Genomic DNA, 23,030 nt, shown 5'->3' with positions numbered 1-23,030 from the left:
TTTCTTAACAGCGCACGAAGGTGTAGGAATCGATCCTACTCGAAAAATGGACATATAAACTTAGAACCGCTAGAGGTCCACAAAATAAGGACCAATTTCTTTCCATTTGGTATGATTTTATTGTTGTTCACATTAATGACACAGAGCATAGCCAATCTCCCGCCCTCCATGAATAGCTGTGGAAAATACGAAAAAAATAGAAATAGAGGCAGAGCTTTACAAACTAAGGTTCGCTGCAAATGCAGCTCATCTCCCCCTGAAAAATGAGGGATAGTCATGCCAGTGGGGTTTTTATTTGTTTTATAACGTCTCCGTATTTTATCGAAAGTCTGGAGTGCATTTCTGAAGTCTCTCGGCTCCCTCTTGGTCTTGGCTTCGATATTTCGTGCCTGTTTTCTGTGATTGACTTCCTTCTATGCTCGATTTTGCCCATTTACTTATTTATTTCCCGCCCTTCACCAGGGAGGGTGGGTTATGCGATACATTTTGTGACATAAACTGCTGTGGGCCAAAGCCCAGCTCGTTAGCATTAGCGGATGTTACATTTGATGAATCTCATGCCATTCAAAATTGGTTCTTCTTTAGGCGGCCCCGAGGGGCTCTCTGCCTTGAAAAAACGGGGGATTATTATTATTATTAATGGCTTGATTTAAATTGACGAAATAAGCATATTTCCATTTATTCGTTTGCTTCCTTCCCTCCCCTCCCCCGGGTGTGTGTGTGTTGTGCTTCTTGAGCTCTTCCTAACGCGGGAAGAAAGTTGGTGGTTGAAGGAGACGGGGCAAAATCGCCACGTCCATTGGGGGCGAGAGGAAACTCCACACCCCAGAGGCCCTTAACGTCACTTTGTGTGTGTGCCCCTCTTTTTCCCCCGACTTCAGCTTCTGGATCTCTTCATGGTGTGGGATTGGTCGACTTACCTAGCCGACTACGGGCAGCCCAGCTCCAAGTACCTGCGCGTCAATCCAACCATCGCCTTGGCCCTCTTGGAGAAGTGAGTCACACACAGCCCTCCTCCTCTAGCCATCTCTGCAGGCGCTACAGTATTAGGAGACCAATGCCTTGCAGGAGAGCGAATGCTAGGGCAACCCCCCCCCCAGGACACGCATAGGGAAAGGTTAGGTTGTACAGTAACCCAAATGCGTGCGCTTAGGTGCCGCCTGTCCCGTTGCAAACGGGGACGTGCTTCTTTTAGTTTTAACAGCTCCATCCGGATCTCTCGTGATTAGGACTGGACACTATCTGCATCTTCCCGCTTAGGAAATTTGCCCATCCTAAATTTCCTTGGACGGACGAGTCCCCTTTCATTGGCGTCCCCAAAAGAAGCCCACGCAAGATGGCGAAGTGTGGGTGGGGTGGATCTCGGAGCAATTGGTAAACGTCCTAATTTTCAAGACCTTTTGGTTTTAAATTATTCCAAAAATATGTAACTATTTTTTTTGAGATAGAGAAACAGACAGACAGACAGACACACACACACACACACACACACACACACACAGAGAGAGAGAGAGAGAGAGAGAGAGAGAGAGAGAGAGAGAGAGAGAGAGAGACCTGCAGCAAAAACGCCAACACAAATGTGACTAAACTGGAGTATTAAAAATGATTATTTTCAGTATGGGGTCTTTGCTTGCGTTGCGCTATGCAAAATTCCCATCACCACCACCCCCTTCAATGAGTCCACGTGCTTTGATTTAACCGGATAATAGATCAGGTTGCTACAAAAAAGTTGATCCACTTGATCCAGTGGCCCTATGCCCCCAATGCAGGCAGGCCTTGGTTGAGGATCTAACCTTGATCGAGAGAGGGAGGGAGAGATATGGATGCCTCCACAGTCTAGCTGTTCCACGGATCACGGCAGCTGCCTTGATAAAGGGAAAGAGAAAGGGGAAGAAGGTGCAGTCCTGGGCAGGCTTCACCTGGGACTACGTCCCTCTGAGCTGAGTGGTACTTAACGTCTAAGCAAACCTCTTTAGGTTGAAGCAGCGAGGCTCTCTGGAAGCTTCAGCCTCGCCGCAAATGCGGAATAGCAAAGAGCGTTTAGGAGTCAAGGAACACCGCTTGCAACTACACCCTGAAATGTAAAGGCGTTATAAATATTTAGCTATGCCTTAAACTACCCCCTTCCTTTCTAACTGTTGATTCGTTTTCTTTCTTCCCCCCTCGCAACGCCCCAACGTTTTGCAGAGTCCACAGAGGGTATGTATTTTTTGTACTTTTTTGGTTTTACTTCTACTGTCACTCCGAATTTATTCCTTTTGGTATTCCAGGGTTCCGCTTCGAAGAGATTAATAGGAAGGCTGACAAAAAAAAACCCCCAAACACAACTCATGCCAAACTAAAGTGTCTTGAATGGTTACAAGAAGTTGCCCATATAGGCTACGAATTGCAATGAACTACATTCTGTTCCTTGTGCAAGTAACTTCAAAAACAACTGATTGTAACAGAATCCCCTTTGATTCCATGGATACTTCCACACATCTATAATATTTAGGGTAGCCTCCATCGCCCATTAAAAAAAAGGTCCTGTTTGCGTTGGAAAATCCTGTTTTGTCATCCCAGCTCAGAATTTTCAGATTTGGAAAATTAACTCAGGTCCCGGAAAGTTTATGCCATCCTAAAATATTTTAGTCTTTGAGGTTCACGGGTCTCTGTTGTTTTCGCCTAGACTGCTCTTTCCGCCATTCCGATTGGAAGAAAATCGGATTAAGCTGGTGCCATAAACTCGGCTGCTTAAGAACCTCAAACTTTCCGAGCACGCCGTTTTTTGCGCATTTGGGTGGGTGGGTGGGTGGGGGGCTGCGGACATTAAACCCTTTGCGTTGGGAACGAACGCAAATGAGGAGGAAATTTGGGCTTCTTTTGAAAACTAACGAACTAACTTTCCTTTTCGCCCGTTCTGCTTTCAGAATGAAGGACGTGAAGAAGAACAACATCTTCGCCCAGTTCAGGAAGAACGACCGCGACAAGCAGAAGCTCATCGAGACGGTGGTGAGGCAGCTGCGAGGCTTGGTGAACGGGATGTCCCAGCACTCCTGAACGCCGGTCGTTTCTGGAGACCGGCGGGGCAGGCCGAAAACTAAGCCTGAGTCTCCCCGGTTAGGGTACTTGCTCCATGGACAACTGGAAAAGATGCTGTGAAAGGGACCGGCCAAAGGAAACAGCCGGAGAGAACCTGAGCATCTGCATTGCTGTCAATTAATGCTATTTTAATAACAACAACTTGTAAAAACAAAAACAACCCCCCCCCACACACATACATTAGTAGGGGTGGAATGGGGCTCTATATTTACCAAGGCAAAATGCCAAATTGTACATGCAACAGTGGGGTTGTAAATAACTTTCTTTGCGGTCTGCGGGCAATGCCTCAAGATTCCCCCCTCCCCGTTTCCAAATGATTTGGTGGGGGTGAGATTGCCACGCAATCCGCCACTGCTGCTCCCTACACTAACCCCGAGGTCATGTTTCCCAAAACAAGGAACTTTTTCTTTTTCAATAGTTGCCTGTCTCTTTAAATATAAATATAAATATATATATTTACACGCACTCTCCTGTATTATTTGTAAATTATTAGCCTTAAGTGATCCAACAGGTTTTCTATACTGTACCAGATTTTCTTCTTTCCTTTCCTTGTAGCGGGGGCAAAAAAGGAGAGGGTTTTCTTTTTTTGTAGAAGCCTTTCCAAACTACCTGAATCAAAACTCCGGCCTTGGTGGTCTTTGAACAACCGGACTTTTCTCGGGTATGAGCAACGGGACTTTTATATACAATTCTTAAACCACCCCCCTCCCAGTTTCCTCTGCCTGCGTAAGGGATAAGGCAGCGCAATGCCAATGTTGTGCGTGTAGTTGTGTAGTGTAGGTAGGTCTCTCTCTGTGTGTCCATCTGGGTGTTTCTAGGACTAGCTATTCCCCACCCCACTCCGTTCCCCTCAATTTTCAACTTCTGCACTGGAGCAACCTCGTTCGAAACGCAAAGCGAATGTATCCTAAATTCCAAAAAACCCCAAATGAACCGAGGGACTTGCATCAAGAATGTATCTTTCTTTCCTTCTTTTCATGAGCTCGGTGTATTAAGTTATTTGGACAGTCCCGAATACAGTAATATAAACCTTACCCTCCCTTTGGTGTGGCTTGTTTCATTTTTTTTCCTAATGGGGGAATGCTGCGTCTCAGCCTGCTGGACCTTCTCTCATCGGGGTTTCGATCAAACGAATCTCTCCTTCTGACTTCGGCTCAGGCACAGTCGAGATCGTCCGCGCCCTCGGATCTTCCTGCCTGTCCAAGCGGCCTCTACGGTTTGTGGGAGCAGCAGCCGCGATTTCAAGGAGTGTGCAACCGGGGAAGATTCCCCCCCCCCCCTCCCAGCCAAGTCCACCAGCCTTGGAGATGCGACCGGAAAGTCAGGGCACCTCGGAGCATCTTGCTTATTTTCTCTCTCTCTTTTCTTTTCTTCCCACTTTTTTCTCATTAGAGGAGACAAGATTGAAGCTGCATTCAATCGTGCATTGTTTAGGGAGGAACTCTGGGGGTGTTGGGTTGTGCCTTTTTTTAAAAAAAGGAAGGGATGGGGGCAGCTGCCGGGAGGATCAATCGGAGCCGAAGACAGAGAGCTGTCGCTTCGGGTTTGCTGGCCAAGACCGATGGCCCCCAAAGGGCATGGACGGGGCCAGCCTGGCCTCATCCTCGGAGGGTTTGATCTGCCCTGCGACAAGGCTTCTGCAGCCCACCTTTCCTCATGAGGCAGTCGGGTAAGTTCTTTTGCTTCTTAGCGAGGGAGGTGTGCAGATTTGGCTAAAAAGTGGGCCAGTAGTTTGCTGCTGAAGTTCCAGCAATTTGGGGGCGGAATTGGGAATGAGAGGGTCAAATGGACAACGAAGCTATTCAGGGCAGATAAAAAGAAAGTGCTTCTTCACGCCGCGCAAGGATGAGCTATGGAACTCGCTTCCACAGGAGGCAGCGGTGACCTCTATGGCTTTGAAAGAGGACTAGACAAATTTTGAGTTGCTGGTGGCTACTAGCCATGATGGCTGTGCTCTGCCTCCACAGTTGGAGGCAGCAATGCTTCTGAATACCAGTTGCTGGAAACCATAGGAGGGGAGACGGCTCTTGTGCTCGAATACTGCTTACTGGTTTCCCTCCCCAGGCATCTGGTTGGCCAGGCCCCTAATTGCTCTTATATGCTAAGGACGCGCCTGTAACAATCTTGGATTTTGCAAAGACTCAACGAGTCAATAGAGCAGCTCAAATCGACGGGAATTTGGCCTTCACAGTCTTGGGAGACGTGATGAGCGCCCCGCGCGCTTGTTTTGCGCCAAGCCGGGCACCTGGAATCATTTCCCCGTTCTTGACAAATGCAGGAGGGAAACGGGCCCTGGAAGGGCGGGGCGGGGTGTAGGATAGATGGATGGAGAGCCAGAGAGTCCCCCGTTGACATTAAGTGAAACAGGGAAAGGTGTCCTCTCTGATCTTGACATCCTGCAAGAACTTTGAATAAAGGCGGAGACCTGGGCTTTACGCATCTATGAGTGCTGGCAGGCGCTGCAGCGGGGAAGGAGGCACCACACACTTAGGCATCTCGGTTGGAAAGTGGTGCAGCTTCACCTCTTCACCCCCTCCCCCCGCGCGCTCCAGCACTTATAGATGCTGTATCTCTAAGGGGCAGCCCTATTTGGGAAGTAGAAAATACTCCTTTCTCTCTCTCTCTCTCTCTTTTAAGGACCAGTATTGAGAAAATCCTGGCGCTTTTACCGCTAATGTCACTCGTTAGCCATTCTTATGTAGTCAAAAGGGCACCCCTGGGGCTAGGAAGGTGATTTGAGATAGAGCCTTAGCGGGACAAAGCCGGGGTATAAGTATTCTAAATAAATAAGTGTAAAAAACTAGGGACGGAGAGACAGGACTAAGCAAGTTCAGTGAGTACACAACTGGGCTATTGGGAGAGAGGATGGGGTGTGCGGAATGGACCCGCATGTTTCTGGTCCCGCTTTGTCTGAACAGGAAAAGAGAAACCGACCGTGCCTTAGGGTTCAAAACTAGTCGTTCAGGTCTTTTCAGCCTGAGGTTCTTGTCACCGTCTAAGATGGCCATTTGCTCGTCGCTTGTGGCCTTCGGGTCTTCTCTCCGCAGGTCATGTCTTTGTGGTCTTTTCGTTGAGGGACATAATAATAATAATAATAATAATAATAATAATAATAATAATAATAATAATAATAATACGGTAATAATAATAATAATAATACAAAAGCAAGTGCAATAAACCTCTACAATATGCAGTAAAGGCGAGATACAATGGGGTGGGGTGGGGGAGTCACCAAGCTGCTTACTTATCAGCGTTCAATTCCCTTACCCCTACTGTTGCCACAAATGCAACCTAAGACATTCGCCCACGCAAGAGCACGTGTGTCGTGTTATTTCCTAATTTTATGTTCAATAAAGCAGACGCCAGTTAGCTGTAAGGTGACTTCAGAACGCGGCTTGGGAAGCGACCGCATTTACTTCGCTAATCTCTCCAGGAGAGCTGTTCCCCTGGCTTTGCCGGTTCCTTGAAGGAATTTTGCCGGCTGCACCCGAGATAAATTTGCTGAGCAATTGCCACCTTCGAAGCGAATCTCTGCAAAAGAGATGCGTCGCTTCGGCGTCATTCCACCCAGAACTTGGCTGCAAATGTTTAGGAAAGCGGCGCAAACCACAGGCATTCTCCGCGCAGCGATTAGAGAAACTTGGGAACTTCATGGGTGCATATTATTAATATTTGCTAATAAGAGTCACTAGCATTCGTTGTATTAGCGGTGCAGAGTTGGTAGTACAAACGTCCCCTGATCGAAAGCTATGTGGATTGGGGCGGTTGTGTAGTTACTAAGCTTTCCCCGGGAGGGACTCACCCTACTTACTCTACTTACCGGTACTACCTTCAAGCTAAGGTAGCTGGAAGTCCGGCCTGCGTAAATGGAGATGGGGCTGGACCAGCTACAATCCGCGATATAAAGTGAGAGAGAAGCACAGATTACAGGTCAGCTAATGGGCGCCTCGCCCCATTGCTACCTATGGGTGATATTTGGGAGTTAGCAAGCAAGGGCTTTCATCTCCCTGTCTTCGCATCTCTCTTTAATATTGCTTGAAATGGCAGTCCCGCCTCTCCTGGAACGACAGGACCCAACTCCGTCGGACTGAAGTAGCCCTGCTTCGCCATTGCCCACGCGGAGGGAATTTTTACACCCCACCGAAGTGGGCCCAGAGGGGTTATTTCAGGGAGGGACGGGGAGAGACGCGTGGCTTGCCGCCTGCGGCTTCCAATCCACAAAACACCTAACCACCCTCTTTGGGGCGGCAAAAGAAACCCAGTTGGTTTATTCCATGTACATCGCGCTTGTCCTCCAAGTAGCTGAGGGGTGATCCATAGAGGCACCCCGCCCCCAGCCTCCTCTCATTTAATCCTCTGAACAACCCTGCAATGTAGCTTAGGGAGAGAATGATTGGCCCAAGGCCACCTGGTGAGCGTCGAGCTGAGTGTTCCTGCCTGATCTTCTGTAAACCAGATGTTGACAGACTTCAGGCTGGTGAGATCTGCTTAGAGTTTTTAAACCCGGAGATACACCAACCGTAGACAGGAAGCTAGAGGCAACCCCCCCACAGCACCTTGGGATCCACTGCCTCTGAAAGTGCAAATTCCTCCCACTAGGTAACAACCTTAGTTTACAGCTTCGTGATAGAGCACCCGCTTTACAGGTCGCGAGTTCAATCCGGGTAGGCCTGGGAGGGAACTCCTCCCTGGCATTCTGGAGAGCGTCTGCCTGCCCGTGTAGATATACCTGGCTTGGTATAAGGCAGATCCCCATGTTCCTGATTTAGAAAGGGCTGACTGAGGTGAATTAACTGTTTTGTTGTTACCAAGAAGTCTTATTACCCACAGATCTTTCTGCGCGCCCCTGCTCTGAATCACTTTTACAGAGCTAACCTGCGGCGACCCTAAGCCCGCTTACCTGGGAGTAAGCCCCACTGAATTCAAGGGCGGGTTTTTTGTTTGTTTTTTACTAATTTCTGAGTAGACCTGGCTAGAATTGCCTTAACCGTAGGGGCGGGGGCTTATTCCCAGGTCTCAGCTCTCCTGGCATAAAGCCCTGCATTGCTCCCGGAGCCAGTCCAAGCAGCGCCTTGTGCTTCCAATGGGCCGCCTGGTTTTCCAAATCCAGGCGGTGCGGAGAGGGTCCCGGTGGGCTGCTATTGGGTTACCTGCGAGGCGAGTCTCCCCCTCCCGAGACAGGAGAGGTCCGTCCCAGCAGCGCTTTCCTCCTCCTCCTCCCCCCACCTTTCATCGCGAACCCTCTCAGGCGCCAATCGCAGCGCTTTCGGCCCCCAGTTTTAAATATGCAGCGGAGACGTCAGCAGGCGCACCCCCCCAGCGAAGGTGGCTGGCCAATATCTATATAAATCTGTGCAAGGCAGAGAATAGTTAAAAGGGTTGTGCGCGAAGGATGGTCCCAAAGGGTGAGAGAAGGAGCGCCCGAGCGCAGACGGTTTTTGACAGCTGGGCAGAGAAGGGGAAACGCGGAGGGGGGTGAAGAAGAAGCCTCTTCAGAGTCCTTACCCCAAGCGCGAGCAGCCTAGGCGGTCAAATCCTCTTTGGATGCCGAGGGGCTGACCGTCGAGGATGGGGCTCGTGGCGCTTGCAAGTGGGTTCGAGGGGCTTGGATCCCGATCCCAGGCACGCCGGTTCTGAGCAGAATGGCCCCCTCTCGCTCCCTGACCGCAAAAGGAAAGGACGGCGCGTTGTAGTTTCCCCGATCCTTTCAAAGTAGGTTGCGTTTCTTTCAGACGCGCAGTGGAAACGGGAAGAGACCCCCACCGAGGTGAGAGCAAAGTGGCTGCGCTGTTGGGTTTCCTTTTATGTTTTGTGGGGGCCGGGGCGGGGGGAGACACACCAGGAGATGTGTCTTGGAGGTCTCCTTGACACCTCCCTCCGGGTTTGAATCTCGGGTTTTGTGCGGGCGCGCCCGCTTTGGATCGCAAGCTTTGCGTAATATTCCTTTGGGGACTTTAATGGACGGGTGGCGAGGAAAAGCATCTTTGAATAAAAAGTGGCATTTTGGGGATGGGTTGGCTTCTTTGCTTCCTGTATGGTGAGTTGAGCCCACCTCTATGAGAATCCTAATCCGGAGTAGGATGCCCTGGGTCCTGGCATCTGGCAGCAGAGCCTTGACTGCGATTTCCCCTCTCCAATATTCCCTTTCTCTCTTCCTCTCCAGCTGAAGCCACAGTCAGCCAGTGAATTCCGCCGGGCGATGCTGCCCAGCCAGAGCGCGAAGATGCTACCGTCGGTGGCAACCTCTGAGGATGCGCTCTCCTGGCTGGAGGCTGCGCTGGCTACCTGCCTGGCGGTGGCCTTCCTGCTGGCGCTGGCGCGGCACCTGTGGGCACTGCGCTGGAGCCTGAGCCGAGACCGCACCAGCGCCCTGCCACTGCCCAAGGGCTCCATGGGTTGGCCCTTCTTCGGCGAGACCCTGCATTGGCTGGTCCAGGTGAGCATCGGGGCGACGGAAGGCAGGGCAGTGCAGGGGGCTGCTGCAGGGAAAGGAGGAGCCGCCTGGGCTTAGCGCAGCCAGGGTCGCGGGTGGGGGCTCAGCCCAGAGGCACTCTGAACATGATCAGGGCTCTGAAAGAGTTCTAGTGAGGGTGTCCCGCTCAGAGGAAGGTCCTACCGCTAGTCGCCCATTTCTCAGGATGGGAAAACAAAAGCCCTCGAGCTGGAGGAGACGGGGGCTGGGCAAATCAGGGATAGCTCAGTCGGCAGAGCATGAGACTCTTAATCTCAGGCTCGTGGTTTCCTACATTGGTTTCCTACATTGCAGGGAATCTGACTACATGGCCTTTGTGGTCCCTTCCAACTCTATAGTTGTATGATTTTATGACACATTTGCCCTGCTGTCAGTTCAGTGGGATTTATTCCCAAGCAGGTGCGCCTAAGGCTGTATCATTTCCAGAGGTGTTCTTCAATGCAGGGAGGAAAGCACTTTTGTGAGGCTCAGATACACTCTTCACATGTCCCAGGATTGAAGTTTAGGAATCGTAATAAACCGATTCCCCTTTGAAAAGGCATTCTGAGCCCACTCGGAGGCGATCTCGGGCCGATGGTGCTCTTTCTCTGGGAACGGGATATGTTTGACACAAAGAAGCAGCTGCGAGGACTCAGACCAGTGGGGAAAGCGCTCTTCACTTCCTCAGAGACACCGTCGACTTTCTTCGCAAACTGTTTGAGAAGCTTGAGTCCAGCCCTCGGTCTCCATTCCTCTCTTTATCTGACTGGCTGTGCAGGGTTCCAGCTTCCACAGCTCCCGGCGGCAGAGATACGGCGCCGTGTTCAAGACGCACCTGCTGGGCAAGCCGGTGATCCGCGTGAGCGGCGCCGACAACGTGCGCAAGATCCTGCTGGGAGAGCACAGCCTGGTGAGCGCCCAGTGGCCGCTCAGCACCCAGATCCTGCTGGGCTCGCACACCCTCCTCAACGCCAGCGCCGAGGCGCACCGCCAGCGCAGGAAGGTAGGGGGCTGAGGGACGCGTCTCTGGGGAGGGAAACCTTGGCCGCAGAGCCTGAAACCGAGCCCAGGCGCCCTCTGGGGAAGAGCAGGCAGCTCGCTAGCATTCATCTCCCCCTTGGTGTTGTTGGGCCCCCACTCCCATCAGCTTCAACCAGCACTGCCAATGGCAAGGAACCATGTGAGATGCGGTCCAGCAATATCCAGGGGTGGGGAGCCCTATAGCTAAAAGCTGGCTGTCAAAGTTTGTGCTGGTGCTGTCGCAGACTCCAGTAGCCACTCCACGCAAAGTTTTAGGACCAGCGCAGCGCCTTACGCAATTCTCTTGGTTGCTGCTAGGACTATACTACTTAGGGCTACTGCTGGTGGCCGGGGTTGCAACCTCCCATTCTTACATTCCTTCTCTCCTCTCTCTCTCCTCTCTCCTCTCTCCTCTCTCCTCTCTCTCTCTCTCTCTCTCTCTCTCTCTCTCTCTCATATAACTGAACACAGGCAACGTCTCCCTGCTTAGGAAAGTTTCCCCACCCCATAGCTCAGCATTCAAACACGCGCAAAGTGATATATTTCGGGGAAGAATCTCGGCTGACCCATTCAAGAGACCAGAACGGGGGAAAAGAATTGGGGGACTGGTGAAGGGGAAAAATGGGTCTGGGGCTTTGGGGCGACCAGATGTAGTAGCGACCGCCGGCCCCCCCCCCATTAATTTTAAACCGCCCGCCGTGATTCTCTCCCTTATCTTTTCGCCGTGTCAGATCCTGGCCAGAGTCTTCAGCCGCTCCGCCCTGGAGAGCTACTTGCCCCTCATCCAGAAGGTGGTGCGCTGGGAGCTGCGCGGCTGGTGCCAGCAGGCGGGCCCCGTCGCCGTCTATTCTTCCGCCAAGACCTTGACCTTCCGCATCGCCGCGCGGATCCTGCTGGGACTCAGCCTGGAGGAGAAGCAGTTCAAGGAGCTGGCTCGGACCTTTGAGCAGCTGGTGGAGAATCTCTTCTCCTTGCCGCTCAACATCCCCTTCAGCGGGCTGCGGAAGGTAGGGCTGCGTGTGCATGTGTGTGGGTCCCCATCCTCATCGCCATCCAAAGAACTAACTCCGACCATGATCACTTATCCCCTATCCATTCTGAAGTCCCGCTAATGCCACTGATGAGCGCAGAATCCTAGAACCCCTGGTCGAAAGTGCGTTTATGGCTGTATCCCTACCCTATACATCGGTTAGACCTTATTTATATTTCACATCTTTCTAGGCCGCCTTTCAAAACTATGGGTGTCTCAAGGCGGTTTTCCTCAATAGCAAGTATTAAAGTGAGTGAAAGACCCCTTTCTGGCCTATTTGGGGGTCGGAGGTGGGGTAAGGTTCTGGCTTTGAGCTCTAGGGAGCCCCATCCTCGATTCAGACCAAGCAGCTGGAATAATTTTCTTTTAGAAAGGTATTCTGCACCTGCTCAGAGGCAGCTTGCACCTCTTGCTTATTTGTTTGTGTAGGCTATTTTAAATCCACCGCTTTCCCCCCAAGCAGGACGCAATTAAGTTTATAGCACAAATGAGACAGCACCAACCTTTAAAGGCACAAAATCCCATTTAAAACAAAATAACTACCTGCCTATTCTAAAGCCTTTGAAAAGGAAGGTTTTTGATTACTGTAAATTGATTTAATATTCACACGCGTTGCAACATTATATGCTCAGCTGCACATTGACTCTCATATAGAATGAACGGTGCGAAATTCAGTTTGAAAAGTCTGAATTGCCCAGGGTGTCCAGCTTAAAAGGAACAAAGTCGGGGATCTGTCGCATGGTGCTGGAACACTGATCGCAATGCTTAGGGGGTCACCACAAAAAAGGCTCTTTCTGCCTGACAAGCGGCAGGACCACAAATTGGTTCTCATCCTCAGATTTGAAAGGCCGGGGGGGGGAGCTGCCTGGACCTGAGCAGTGCCTTGCATTTAGCCCCCAAACGATTCGAAACCCAGCGGAGCCCATGAAGAACAGGTGCCAGTTCTAACCTGCCCGACAGGCTACTGGGCAGGCTGAGCTCTTTACTGGTCCAGATTCAAAGCCTGGTCAAAGCCACCTGGTTCCTTGCAGCGGAGCAGTTTCTGCGACTTCTGCTCAATAGGCCTACCACTATTGGCTGTGAAGGGATTTTGGCAGTGCCCGTGGACGCGGGTCGCGCAGTGCTGACCAGCTCTCCTCTAAAACTAGGTCCCTTTGAATTCAATGCGTCTTGGTCTCTTTGAATTCACTGGCTCTTACTCCCAGGTAAACAGAGATTTATGACTGCAGCCTAAGGACCCCTTTGAATTCAACAGGACTTACTTCTGAGTAGACCTGCATCAAGTTTCACTGCTCATTGGGGCTTATTTATTGATTTCACAGGTCCACAGGATCGCAGCCTAAGGCTCTCTCAACACACACACACACACACACAAGCGCGTTTCGTAGAAATCCATTGGGTTCCCCTGACAGGTAAAGCAACAATCCAAAACAGCATTCTTTGAGTTGGAAATAAATCCCCTCGAACTCTTTCCTTCGGAGTTAAGAGGATCGCATTGCACAAAAGGCAGGAACAAGCTGCGTCCTGTGGAGTAAAGGCATCGTCAATGCAGAGTGCCTTTGTACGGTCACGGTGGCTCCCTGGTGGCAGAGGAAAAGGCATTGAGATCCATTTAAACACTGTCTCATCCGTGCTCCCATTGCACCGGCTGCGACGCCTTACAATTTAAGGCTTTAAACGATTCCCTTCCTGGTATAATTTGGGATTGTTCACATAAACACACGCAACTCTAGCACAAGTTTGGGCCAGGTGTGGTGCCATTTATTGGGCTTTTTCTTTACCAACCAATGGCCTTTCAGGATCTCGGATTCCTCCACCCCCACCGCTGGAGTTCCCGGCTTCCTCTTATTGTTCACCTTTTCAAAATTTGGCAGCTCAGCGGCTGAGGGCTTTGTAGTCCTGAAATTTCTTTTCTCACCGCACTGATTATGGGTTTCGTTGGGTGGGATTGACAGGAACTTTCCCCGTTTCAGCGAAGGAAGAGGATATATTAAGCGCCGCTTCTAATTACAATGAGCTCCTACCTGGGTCCTGGAGAAGTATGCAATAAGCGACTTCTGACTTCTTCGGCCTCCAAAGGCGCTAGACCTGTGTGTGTATATGTGTCTGCGTCTGTGCCTTTCTCCTTAGCCATTGCTGTTTTTTCTCTGAACCTCTACTCTTCAGGGAATAAAGGCTAGGAATCTGCTACACGAGTACATGGAGAAAGCCATCTCGGAGAAACTGAAGCAGAAGGATCCTGAGGCTCACAGCAATGCTCTGGATTTCATTATCAACAGTGCCAAGGAGCATGGCAAAGAATTTACCATGCAGGAGCTGAAGGTAACTCCTTTTAAGTCTCCTGGAGTGGTCACAATTGTCCCCTAGCTCACACAACCAAACATGGTCCTTTCCAAAATGACCTGGGACATGTAAAGAAGTAATAAAGGTGTAAGTGCCTCTGATCATGTGCAAGGGTCATTTCTGTAGGTCCATCCCACGCTGTCTACAAGCAGGACATTATCACAGGACTTCCAAGCACCTGATAAGACTCCTTTTCCAAGTTCCAACCATATTGTGGAAATAATAACCTCATATGATGAAATAATTATTCCCACTCTGTCTGGCATGATCTTTGCTCTGCATCTTTTCTGTGGTGTTTGGTTAACTCACATTGACTTTGAACCAGGCATGGATCAGGATCATGCTCATTTGTTTATTATGGTTGTATTATGCTTTTCCTTTGGAAAATTCAAAGTGGTTTCTTGGCAGTACACACGGAGCATCCTAAGGAATTGTGGTTTCTAACCTTTCACAAAACTACAATTCCCAGCACCCTTGACAAATTACAGCCCCCAGGATTCTTTGTGAGGGAGAATTGGGTTGCTTAGCTCTAGCACTGTGACAGCATCCTGTTACCTCAAGCCGATGAATGTCAGTACTGCTCCCAGAAGTCATTGTGGGGACTGCGGTCCTCTCCCACTTGCCACAGGGACAGATGGGTTTCACTGGGTGGGACTGACAGAAGGAGAACTTTCCTAATTTCAGCTAAGGAAGAGAATATATTGAGTGCTGAATCTGGTGTCTGAAGATCTGATATGGCCTCCTGCACTTATCCTGAATAGAATCCAGGGGTTAGGGTTGCCATATTTCAAAAAGTAAAAACCAGGACACCCCGAGCTTTTTTGACAGCATTTTTTTTGCACAATTTAACCCCCATTGCCAGTTTTCCAGGACATTTGACTGATTTCCGAAAAATAATCCAGGATGCAATTTTTGGAGGCAAAATCTGGGACATGTCCTGGAAAATCAGGACTCATGGCAGCCCCACAAGGCTGGGTGTGGAGATTTTTGCAGCAAATGGTTTGGAGTTTATTTGATTGCTCCACACCAGATCTCTTTCTCCACATTTCATATTGAACTGAATTATTATAATATGCAGCCTTGAGCAGAAGCTATTTTTTCTTTAAAATAGGGCCAATTCAGTACAGTCCGAAACACACTTTAGGGGAAGAGGTTAAAAAACCAGTTTCAAAGAAGTGAAGCTTCTTTCTGTGACTCTGATCACCCATCAGGAACCACACCAATAGGAGTAATCTTTAAAGCACAGAATACAGTTGGGGATTGTGCTGTTTTTATTTTAATTTTAAGTCATTCCAGTTTTGACAACTGAAATCTATTGGAATGGTCAGAGTAAGTGTTTCCAGGATCCAAACGATAAACAGAACCACATGAGCTGGTTGATGGGATTCCATATGACATAAGCAGCTGTCTAAACTAGAAAGGCTCTTTCCAGACAATGAAGTATGTGCGATGCCATGCTGACTCCGCTGTAATAGGTGGTGACTTCACTGAAGTCAACGATTACCCGTCTGCATGGCTATTTTGGCAAATTGGCTTTGCTAGGATTGTGTGTGAAGTGGTCTATTCTGTAAACCAGAGGTGGGAAGCCTGCAGCTTCCAGATGTTGGACTCCCATCTTCCCCAGCCAGTGTGTCCAATGGTCAGAGATGATAGGACAGGCACCCCCAAACTTTGGCCCTCCAGATGTTTTGGACTACAATTCCCATCCTCCCCGACCACTGGTCCTGTTAGCTAGGGATCATGGGAGTTGTAGGCCAAAACATCTGGAGGGCCGCAGTTTGGGGATGCCTGTGATAGGAGGTGCCGCCCAGCAACATCTGGAGGGCCACAAGTTCCCCACTTCTCCTGTGAATGCAAAAAGAGATTAATTGGAGCACACGTAATTTTCATATTTTCTTTTCAGCATAAAGATAAACTTTTCAACATTTGTTGCTACTTGGGTATATCATTGCTTAAACCAGGCTCCCTCAAACTCTGTCCTCCAGATGTTTTTGGTCTACAACTCCCATGATCCCTAGCCAGCAGGACCAGTGGTCAGGGATGATGGGAATTGTAGTCTCAAAACATCTGGAGGGCCGAGTTTGAGATAGCCTGGCTTAAAAAAATGATATAAGAAAGATTGACATGGGAATTTGCTACCCCTATGGATCCTGCCACCTGAGGTGGCCACCTCACTTGGCCTCATGGGTTGTCTGGCCCTGAACTCAAATTCCCATCAGCTTCAGCCAGGATGGCCAGTGGCCAGGGATAACAGTCAGGGATGATGGGAGGTGCAGTCCAACAGCATCCAGAGGGTCACAGGTTAGACTCTGGATTTAATGGATGGAGAGGGGCTCTTGATTCTGGACTTAATACTCTTATGGAGGTAACGTGCATCCTTAGATGGTACCATCCTTAGATAGTAAGGTAAAGGTAAAGGGACCCCTGATCATTAGGTCTCTGGGGTTGCGGTGCTCATCTCACATTATTGGCCGAGGGAGCTGGTGTTTGTCTGCAGACAGCTTCTGGGTCATGTGGCCAGCATGACAAAGCCACTTCTAGCGAACCATAGCAGCACACAGAAACACCATTTACCTTCCCGCTTGAAGCGGTACCTATTTATCTACTTGCAGTTTGATGTGCTTTCGAACTGCTAGGTGAGCAGGAGCTAGGACTGAGCAACGGGAGCTAACTCCATCGCGGGGATTCGAACTGTCGACCTTCTGATCGGCAAGCCCTAGGCTCAGTGGTTTAACCCACAGCGCCACCTTAGATAGTAACATGCATCAATTCACTTTAAAATGCTGTAAGCCAGCTCTGCTGTGCTTGCTGCTCCCTCCTGCTGAGTGGAGCCCCAAGCTTCTGCCCCAAAGTCCTAGGCCCAGCTGTACCACTGCTTGGATGTGTAACAAGTGTGGACTGCACAAGCCTGTAAGGAGTGATTCACTGTTGCAGTTGGTAGCCCAAGGCAGTTGGGATAAAGAGCCATTTTTATAAGTAATTTAGCTCCTTACTGTAGCTCTGATCATGGGTGTAACCAGGGGGGGGGCAGCTAGATCCTCAAATATTATTATTTATTAATTTATTATTTCTTTTAGAAAAACAACTCAACAACTTTGGCTGTCCCACCTCAATAAAAATCCTGGCTATGCCCATAGCTCTTATCACCAAAACTGTCACCTCAACAATTTCTTATGGCTGCTCATGTTTTCCAGGCCAGATTGGAATAAAAAAAATGATGTGAATTTTCTGGTTCCCCCCACCTTGAAAGCTCTAACAATGTTATACTTGAATTCTAATCACAATGTGTGTGCCTGCCTGACTTGGACGCACAAGTGGACTCTGTCTTAAACGGCTTGTGGGTGCTGTGCAAAAAAAGAGTATTTAATCTCTCTCCCAATGGCTTATCTTGCAGGAGTCTGCGATTGAATTGATCTTTGCTGCTTTCTTCACCACCGCCAGTGCTACTACTTCCATGATCCTCCTGTTGCTGAAACACCCCTTGGTCATAAAAAAGATGCAGCAGGAGCTGGTGTCCCATGATGTCACCGGGCAGTGCCATTGCCTCGCTGCAGGAGATTCTCTGACAAACCATCAGTATTGCCCAGAGACTCTGGTCATCCATGGAAAAGAGAACAAAGACAGGGATTCCAATCCACCTCTTCCACCCATGCTGGAAGGAGAACTAGACAGAGAGACAAAGAGGGAAGGCAGAGTCCCTAAGTTGGGTCCCATTGCTAGAGCAGCCCAAGGAACTGTCCATGGGACTACAAACTGCCCTTGCTTAGCACCCAAACAAGAAGAAGCAAGCCAAGTCCTCGGCGAGTTGGAAAGACATGAGCACTATTGTCAGTCTTACTTGACCCTGGAGAAGATGAGCCGCCTACGGTACTTGGATTGCGTCATCAAGGAAGTGCTGCGTTTGCTGCCCCCAGTGTCCGGAGGCTATAGGACAGCCTTACAAACCTTTGAACTGGATGTGAGTTTTGTGACCTGCTGCGTGGGTTGCTTTTGTGGATGTGCATGGAATTTGGGCTGGGTTGAGTTGGGTTTCACAAGGTTAGTCTGCCCACTTCATAGGGGCCATGGGAAACACCCTCCTTTCCCAGTGATGCTACTTGGGGACAGAAATGTTGCAAGAAACAACAGGGGCACTTGGGGTTCATAAGTTAGAAACCTAATGGCCCCTGGGGTTTGCTGTGAGAAAGCATGATTGATAGAGTGTAGAAACTGGAATTGGGGGGGGGAGAGCAGGGAATCATGGGAGAGATACAATGAACAGGAGACCCCGGTAGTGGATAGCTAACTGGGATGGCTTGTGAGAATGAAAGGAGTTGTGAAGAAGGTCCCATCAAGTTTCAGTGAATAAACCATAGAACTGATTACTGAGACTGGTGCCTCAAGAGATAGACAGCTGGGGATTGGTAGGGTGCAATTGTTCAGGTCTAAACCACTGAGCCTCTTGGGCTTGCCAATCAGAAGGTCAGTGGTTCGAATCCCTACGATGGGGTGAGCTCCCGTTGCTTGGTCCCAGCTCCTGCCAACCTAGCACTTTGAAAGCACCCCAAAAGCACAAGTAGATAAATAGGTTCCACTCCGGCAGGAAGGTAAACGGTGTTTCCGTGCGCTGCTCTGGTTTTGGTGTTCCATTGCAGCAGAAGCGGCTTAGTCATGACCCTGCCACATGACCCAGAAAAACTGTCTGAGGACAAACGGCGGCTCCATCAGCATGTAAAGCGAGATGAGCTCCGCAACCCAAGAGTCGTCTGTGACTGGACTTCACTGTCAGGCGTCCTTTACATTTACCTTTTAAAATGAATATGGCCACCCTGGATGTTCATTAGGCTAATTAGCAGGATTACTGCCATTACAAGTACAGTGGTACCTCAGGTTAAAAACGCTTTGGGTTACAAACGCTTCAGGTTACAGACTCCGCTAACCCGGAAGTAGTACCTCAGGTTAAGAACTTTACTTCAGGATAAGAACAGAAATCGTGCTCTGGCGGTGCAGTGACAGCAGGAGGTCCCATTAGCTAAAGTGCCACCTTAGGTTAAGAACAGTTTCAGGTTAAGAACGGATCTCCGGAATGAATTAAGTTCTTAACCAGAGGTACCACTGTATTACAATTGGAGCATCCATTGGGAAGAGTAGTGGTTGGCGATGGAAGCTGTGCTTGGAGAATGTTGAAAGATTCATAAGCTGAAAGATTGCTGCAACTGTGTTTTCCACAAAGTACTGGATTTAACAACAGGGTTAAAAGGGATCTAACTCTCCATGGCTGCAACAAACTCCTCATAGTCGTAATTTTCTAGGTGAATCAACCTCCAGCTGTGGCTCACAGAACTACCAAACTGCTCTTTTAATCAGCTCAGATACCATTTCAAGTAAACTTGATTGCAGGGGTGAAAGAGGAAATTGCTCCCTTTACAAAAAACAAACAAAAAAAAATTCATGCAAACTCAATGACCTTTTGTGCAGGACATGGAGTACTAGTCTCATTTATATATTTAAATAAACTCCCAGAAAAGTGTGGGCTCTGGATCAAGCCTCATCTTATTGTTGTTATAGCATCAAATAAAAGGTGCTGTCCAATATGTATTTATTTAGCAAAATGTACATATGACTTGATTGTCAGAAAACCTCAAAGCAATAAATAGCACAACATGCTTGTTAAATTGCCTTTGGCTGCCTGCATATGTGCAGGTAGTAGAGAAAGTGTGATAATGTGCATTTGAGAGTTGTACACCCCTTGAATATTAACATAGGCTGTTGACCCATCTCGTTGGGCTTCAGGCAGAGGTCTTCCCCAGCCCGGCTGCCTGAAATCACTTTTTAGTTATGCCTCACCGATAATGGGAGCTGTCACACTGCATAAGAATTAAATTATGTGCCAAATATTGTAAGCATTGCTGCAGAGTAGTCTTTAGGTGCTGTGTCAGCTAGATTTATTCTTGCCTGGCTCTTACACTGTTAGGATTAGCATGCTCTCAAGGTGTTGCAAGACCCACACCCTTCATCAAAGATAGAGGTCGATGGGGGTGGGGTGGGGGGAAATAACAGGTTTTCTGTCAAATACTTGTTGCATACCCATTTCTATTCGACTGTTAAACGGGATTTTGAATACTTCAGTGTACATTCCCTGAAGTTGTGATTCACACATCACTGAAACCATGGTATTTCTGCACCGCCCATTATAGGTCTCTTAACATCTTAATAGGCATGAGCTTCTGCTCAAGGGTAATGGTACGGGTGAGTTGAATTTGTGAGGCTTCCTCAAAGATGGGATCCTTGTGGATGCTCTAGTCTAGATCAGAAGTTGCTTCCTTTCTTCTTCCCTTTGCAGGCTGCCCTCTGCAGGTTGCTGTCTCTGGTGCTGATTTTGTTCTGTCTCCCTCCTGCAGGGCTGCCAGATTCCCAAGGGCTGGAGTGTGATGTACAGTATTCGGGACACACACGAGACTGCCAACATCTATCAGAGTCCACCAGACATGTTTGACCCGGAGCGGTTTTGGGTGCCGCAGGAGGAACGGGAAGAGCACAAAGGAGCTGGCCCCGTCCGCTTTCACTATATCCCCTTTGGTGGGGGAGTCCGAAATTGCATAGGCAAAGAACTGGCCCAGATGGTCCTCAAGTTGCTTGCTATTGAACTGGTCAGCACAGCCCGCTGGGAGCTGGCCACAGCACACTTCCCTAAGATGCAAACGGTGCCTATTGTGCACCCGGTGGATGGCTTGCAGCTCTATTTCCATCCTCTGAAGCAGGGAAGAGAAAGCAGCGGAACCAGCAAAACAGAGACTTGAGAACCATAAACTTCACACGCATTTCCAGCTGAGGATCGTGGCAGAACATGTTTCCAGGACAAAACATTTGTCCTCCCCCAGTGTAGGTTTTTTCAGCTGGTGCAAGCCCCATCCCTGTCTGTTGGTTGTGGGAGGGGAAAGGATGAAGTCTGCGGTCCTTAATGGGCTGTGAGTTTCCTATTAGCATCCATTCAGAGACATGCATCTTTCTTAGTTGCACTTTTTGTTTGTGTGTCTGTGTCTGTGTGATGCCAGTTTGGGATCTGGTTAGAGAAATCACGGTCCAAAGTTAGATGTCTCAGAAGGAATCCTAGGAAACATTGTCAGTTGTCTATTAGGAGAAGCAAAAGATGTGTAGGTCAAGTAGGTCTTGTGCAGGTCAAGTAGAGGGTTTGTTACCCAAGAGTGTTCTGCATTGTTACCTGAGAGTGTTCTGTAGATCTAACCTGCTCCTGGAAAAAATTTCATCGGAGCAGCTCACAGCTTAGGACAAGATCGCTCCTCTGTCATCACAATGTAGTGGTGGGTCTGTTCCTGATGGGAAGGAAAGTCAGTCAACCATCTGCCTGCCAAATAGATATGCTGTAAGTATATCGCAAAGCAGGCATAGGAACTGTCAGATGAGTGGTGGTGGTAGTGCCTATCAGAGGGCAGGTGAAGGAGAAGATGGTATGTGGATACATATACAGGTCTACTCAGCTGGAGTTCAATGGCACTGACTCCCAGGTTAAGTGTGCCTGGGATTGCAGCCTGATTCATCTGCCAGACTGCATTGCTATTGGCTGGTCTTAATTTCACACCAGTTAGAAATGCAGACTAGTTATGGATTTGGGATGCTAGGCTGTTAGGAGAAATATGGGGAGGATTTCTTAGGTATGGTTTGCATCATGCATACATGTTATTTGATTTCTTATTCCTTCATACTTCATAGCTGAATGTATGAGCCAACTCCACTGAAAACATTGAGGTGATATATAGACCCTATTTCTGGAACTCTGACCTGTGATGGCTCCTTGGCAAATTCAAGTCATCAGACAATGATCATGCACTTAATCAACCTTCACTTGGTCATTGGTCTGCTCAAGATGATCTCTAGAAGCTCACACCAAACTGCCAACAGGGTACAGTTCCCACGATGGTGGCACTCTGTCCCGTCCCGCCCCCCCAAAAAAAACCCCAGTAGCAGTGGTTGGGTTTAAATTAGTTCCAACTCACAAACCAACTGGTTTGTGGATCTTGGCTTATTAGTACATAGCTTTAATTCTGTACCCCTGTTCATTATAGGCCAATGCTGTGTATTGTATAAAATCTCTTATTCCTGAGTGGTGTCTCTGAAGTCCTTTGGAAATCTTTTGGCTCAAGAGTGCTGTTAGTGCCTCTCTCCAGCTGATTATGAAAGCACTTCATAGAAATGGGGAAAAATGTGAGTGGGTTATGCTGCTGGTGTGAGCCAAGGAGGAGTGGATAGTGGAATTGTAGAAGTGAAGTGGTGTATGTGGTTAATCTACAGTATCTAAATTTCAACCTGTGGACAAGCTCCCATGCAAATGTCCAAGTGTGTAGGATGCTGCTTTAGTGACAAAGGTTGGACAAAATGTCTTGGTAGCTTACAATATTGCAATAGCATCTCCCGTTTCCTATGGACATCTGCTTAAAGCTACTGTAGGAATTGCCATCTCTAGTGGCCCATGGATTGCGGCATTTAGGATAATTTGAGAAGAAGAAAACCAGACCGCTAGCTGTGAATTAGAAACTCAGAAAGAAGATACTTTTTAAAAAAGGAAACATACAGGCGATATGAATCTACAATGTGCAGGGCTGCAATGGCCATTCCTATTACTTGTAGACAGCAAGAAATACTGTCTTGTTAGGGGCTTAGTTCCTGCTGTACACACTTCACGTTTCAGGTGCGGGTTACTTGATTAAATGCTATTCCATACAAAAACAAAGCAAAGCAAAAAACTGGCATGTCTGATAGAAGGCTAGCCTAGAACGCTTGTTTTTGACATGTCAATTGTCTATGCATATGACTTTTTTTTGAATTGAGGAACTTTTCATCATGTGGGCTCCCCCTGCCAGCAGTCTGAAGTAGTGCAGTCCAGGCACGTTTGCCACCTCCTTGAGAACAAGCCTTCCTTATAAGCAGCACTTCAAAGGTGTCCTTGCAATTCTGCCTTCCCTTAGGATGTAGACACCTCAAGTAGCCTAGCCCTAGATGCATCAGATGTTGTATAGTGGTGTTGTATGTTCAACATTGTACTGTGGTGACCACCATGCTGCTGCAGACTAGCAATAAACGTTTGAGGTAACATAGTCCCCAGGTGAA

The 23,030-nt window shown here is 48.7% G+C and overlaps 2 protein-coding genes and 1 long non-coding RNA gene across 12 annotated transcripts in view; 2 read left to right on the top strand and 1 right to left on the bottom strand.

Annotated features, from left to right (window-relative positions):
* The window catches only part of EXOC6 (exocyst complex component 6), a 101,019-nt gene extending 96,904 nt beyond the window's left edge, over positions 1-4,115 (top strand). For 2 of the 9 annotated variants that reach the window (XM_088670356.1, XM_088670357.1), the window contains exons 22-24: positions 882-994; positions 2,188-2,199; positions 2,910-4,115. In XM_088670356.1, the coding sequence (XP_088526482.1) occupies positions 882-994; positions 2,188-2,199; positions 2,910-3,039 (255 nt within the window). In that variant the 3' untranslated portion in view covers positions 3,040-4,115. Of the gene's footprint in view, positions 1-881; positions 1,090-2,187; positions 2,200-2,909 lie in introns of those variants that run through there. The other 7 variants (XM_060274853.2, XM_060274852.2, XM_088670354.1 and 4 more) reach the window with 5 other exon arrangements.
* Positions 4,116-4,609: 494 nt separating this feature from the next.
* On the top strand, positions 4,610-22,026 carry CYP26C1 (cytochrome P450 family 26 subfamily C member 1). 2 transcript variants are annotated; one of them, XM_035138136.3, is made up of 7 exons: positions 4,610-4,750; positions 9,245-9,517; positions 10,311-10,535; positions 11,284-11,559; positions 13,749-13,904; positions 17,320-17,883; positions 20,306-22,026. In XM_035138136.3, the coding sequence occupies exons 2-7, from the start codon at positions 9,281-9,283 to the stop codon at positions 20,702-20,704; spliced, it is 1,857 nt and encodes a 618-aa protein (XP_034994027.1). In that variant the 5' UTR covers positions 4,610-4,750; positions 9,245-9,280; the 3' UTR covers positions 20,705-22,026. The 2 variants fall into 2 exon arrangements, with proteins under 2 accessions (XP_034994027.1, XP_034994026.1); XM_035138135.3 differs by lacking the exon at positions 4,610-4,750 and having other exon boundaries at positions 9,132-9,517.
* LOC148685641 (uncharacterized) overlaps positions 20,807-23,030 on the bottom strand; it is a 15,916-nt gene continuing 13,692 nt past the window's right edge. Inside the window, exon 2 of the long non-coding RNA XR_015950193.1 lies at positions 20,807-21,238. This is a non-coding gene — a long non-coding RNA (uncharacterized LOC148685641). The remainder of the gene's footprint in view (positions 21,239-23,030) is intronic.

This window comes from Zootoca vivipara, chromosome 5 (genome assembly GCF_965207765.1).
Source record: "Zootoca vivipara chromosome 5, rZooViv2.hap1.1, whole genome shotgun sequence".
NCBI classification, from domain to species: domain Eukaryota; kingdom Metazoa; phylum Chordata; class Lepidosauria; order Squamata; family Lacertidae; genus Zootoca; species Zootoca vivipara.
Note: the sequence above shows the minus strand (reverse complement) of the source record. Positions and strands in the feature narration are given on the sequence as shown.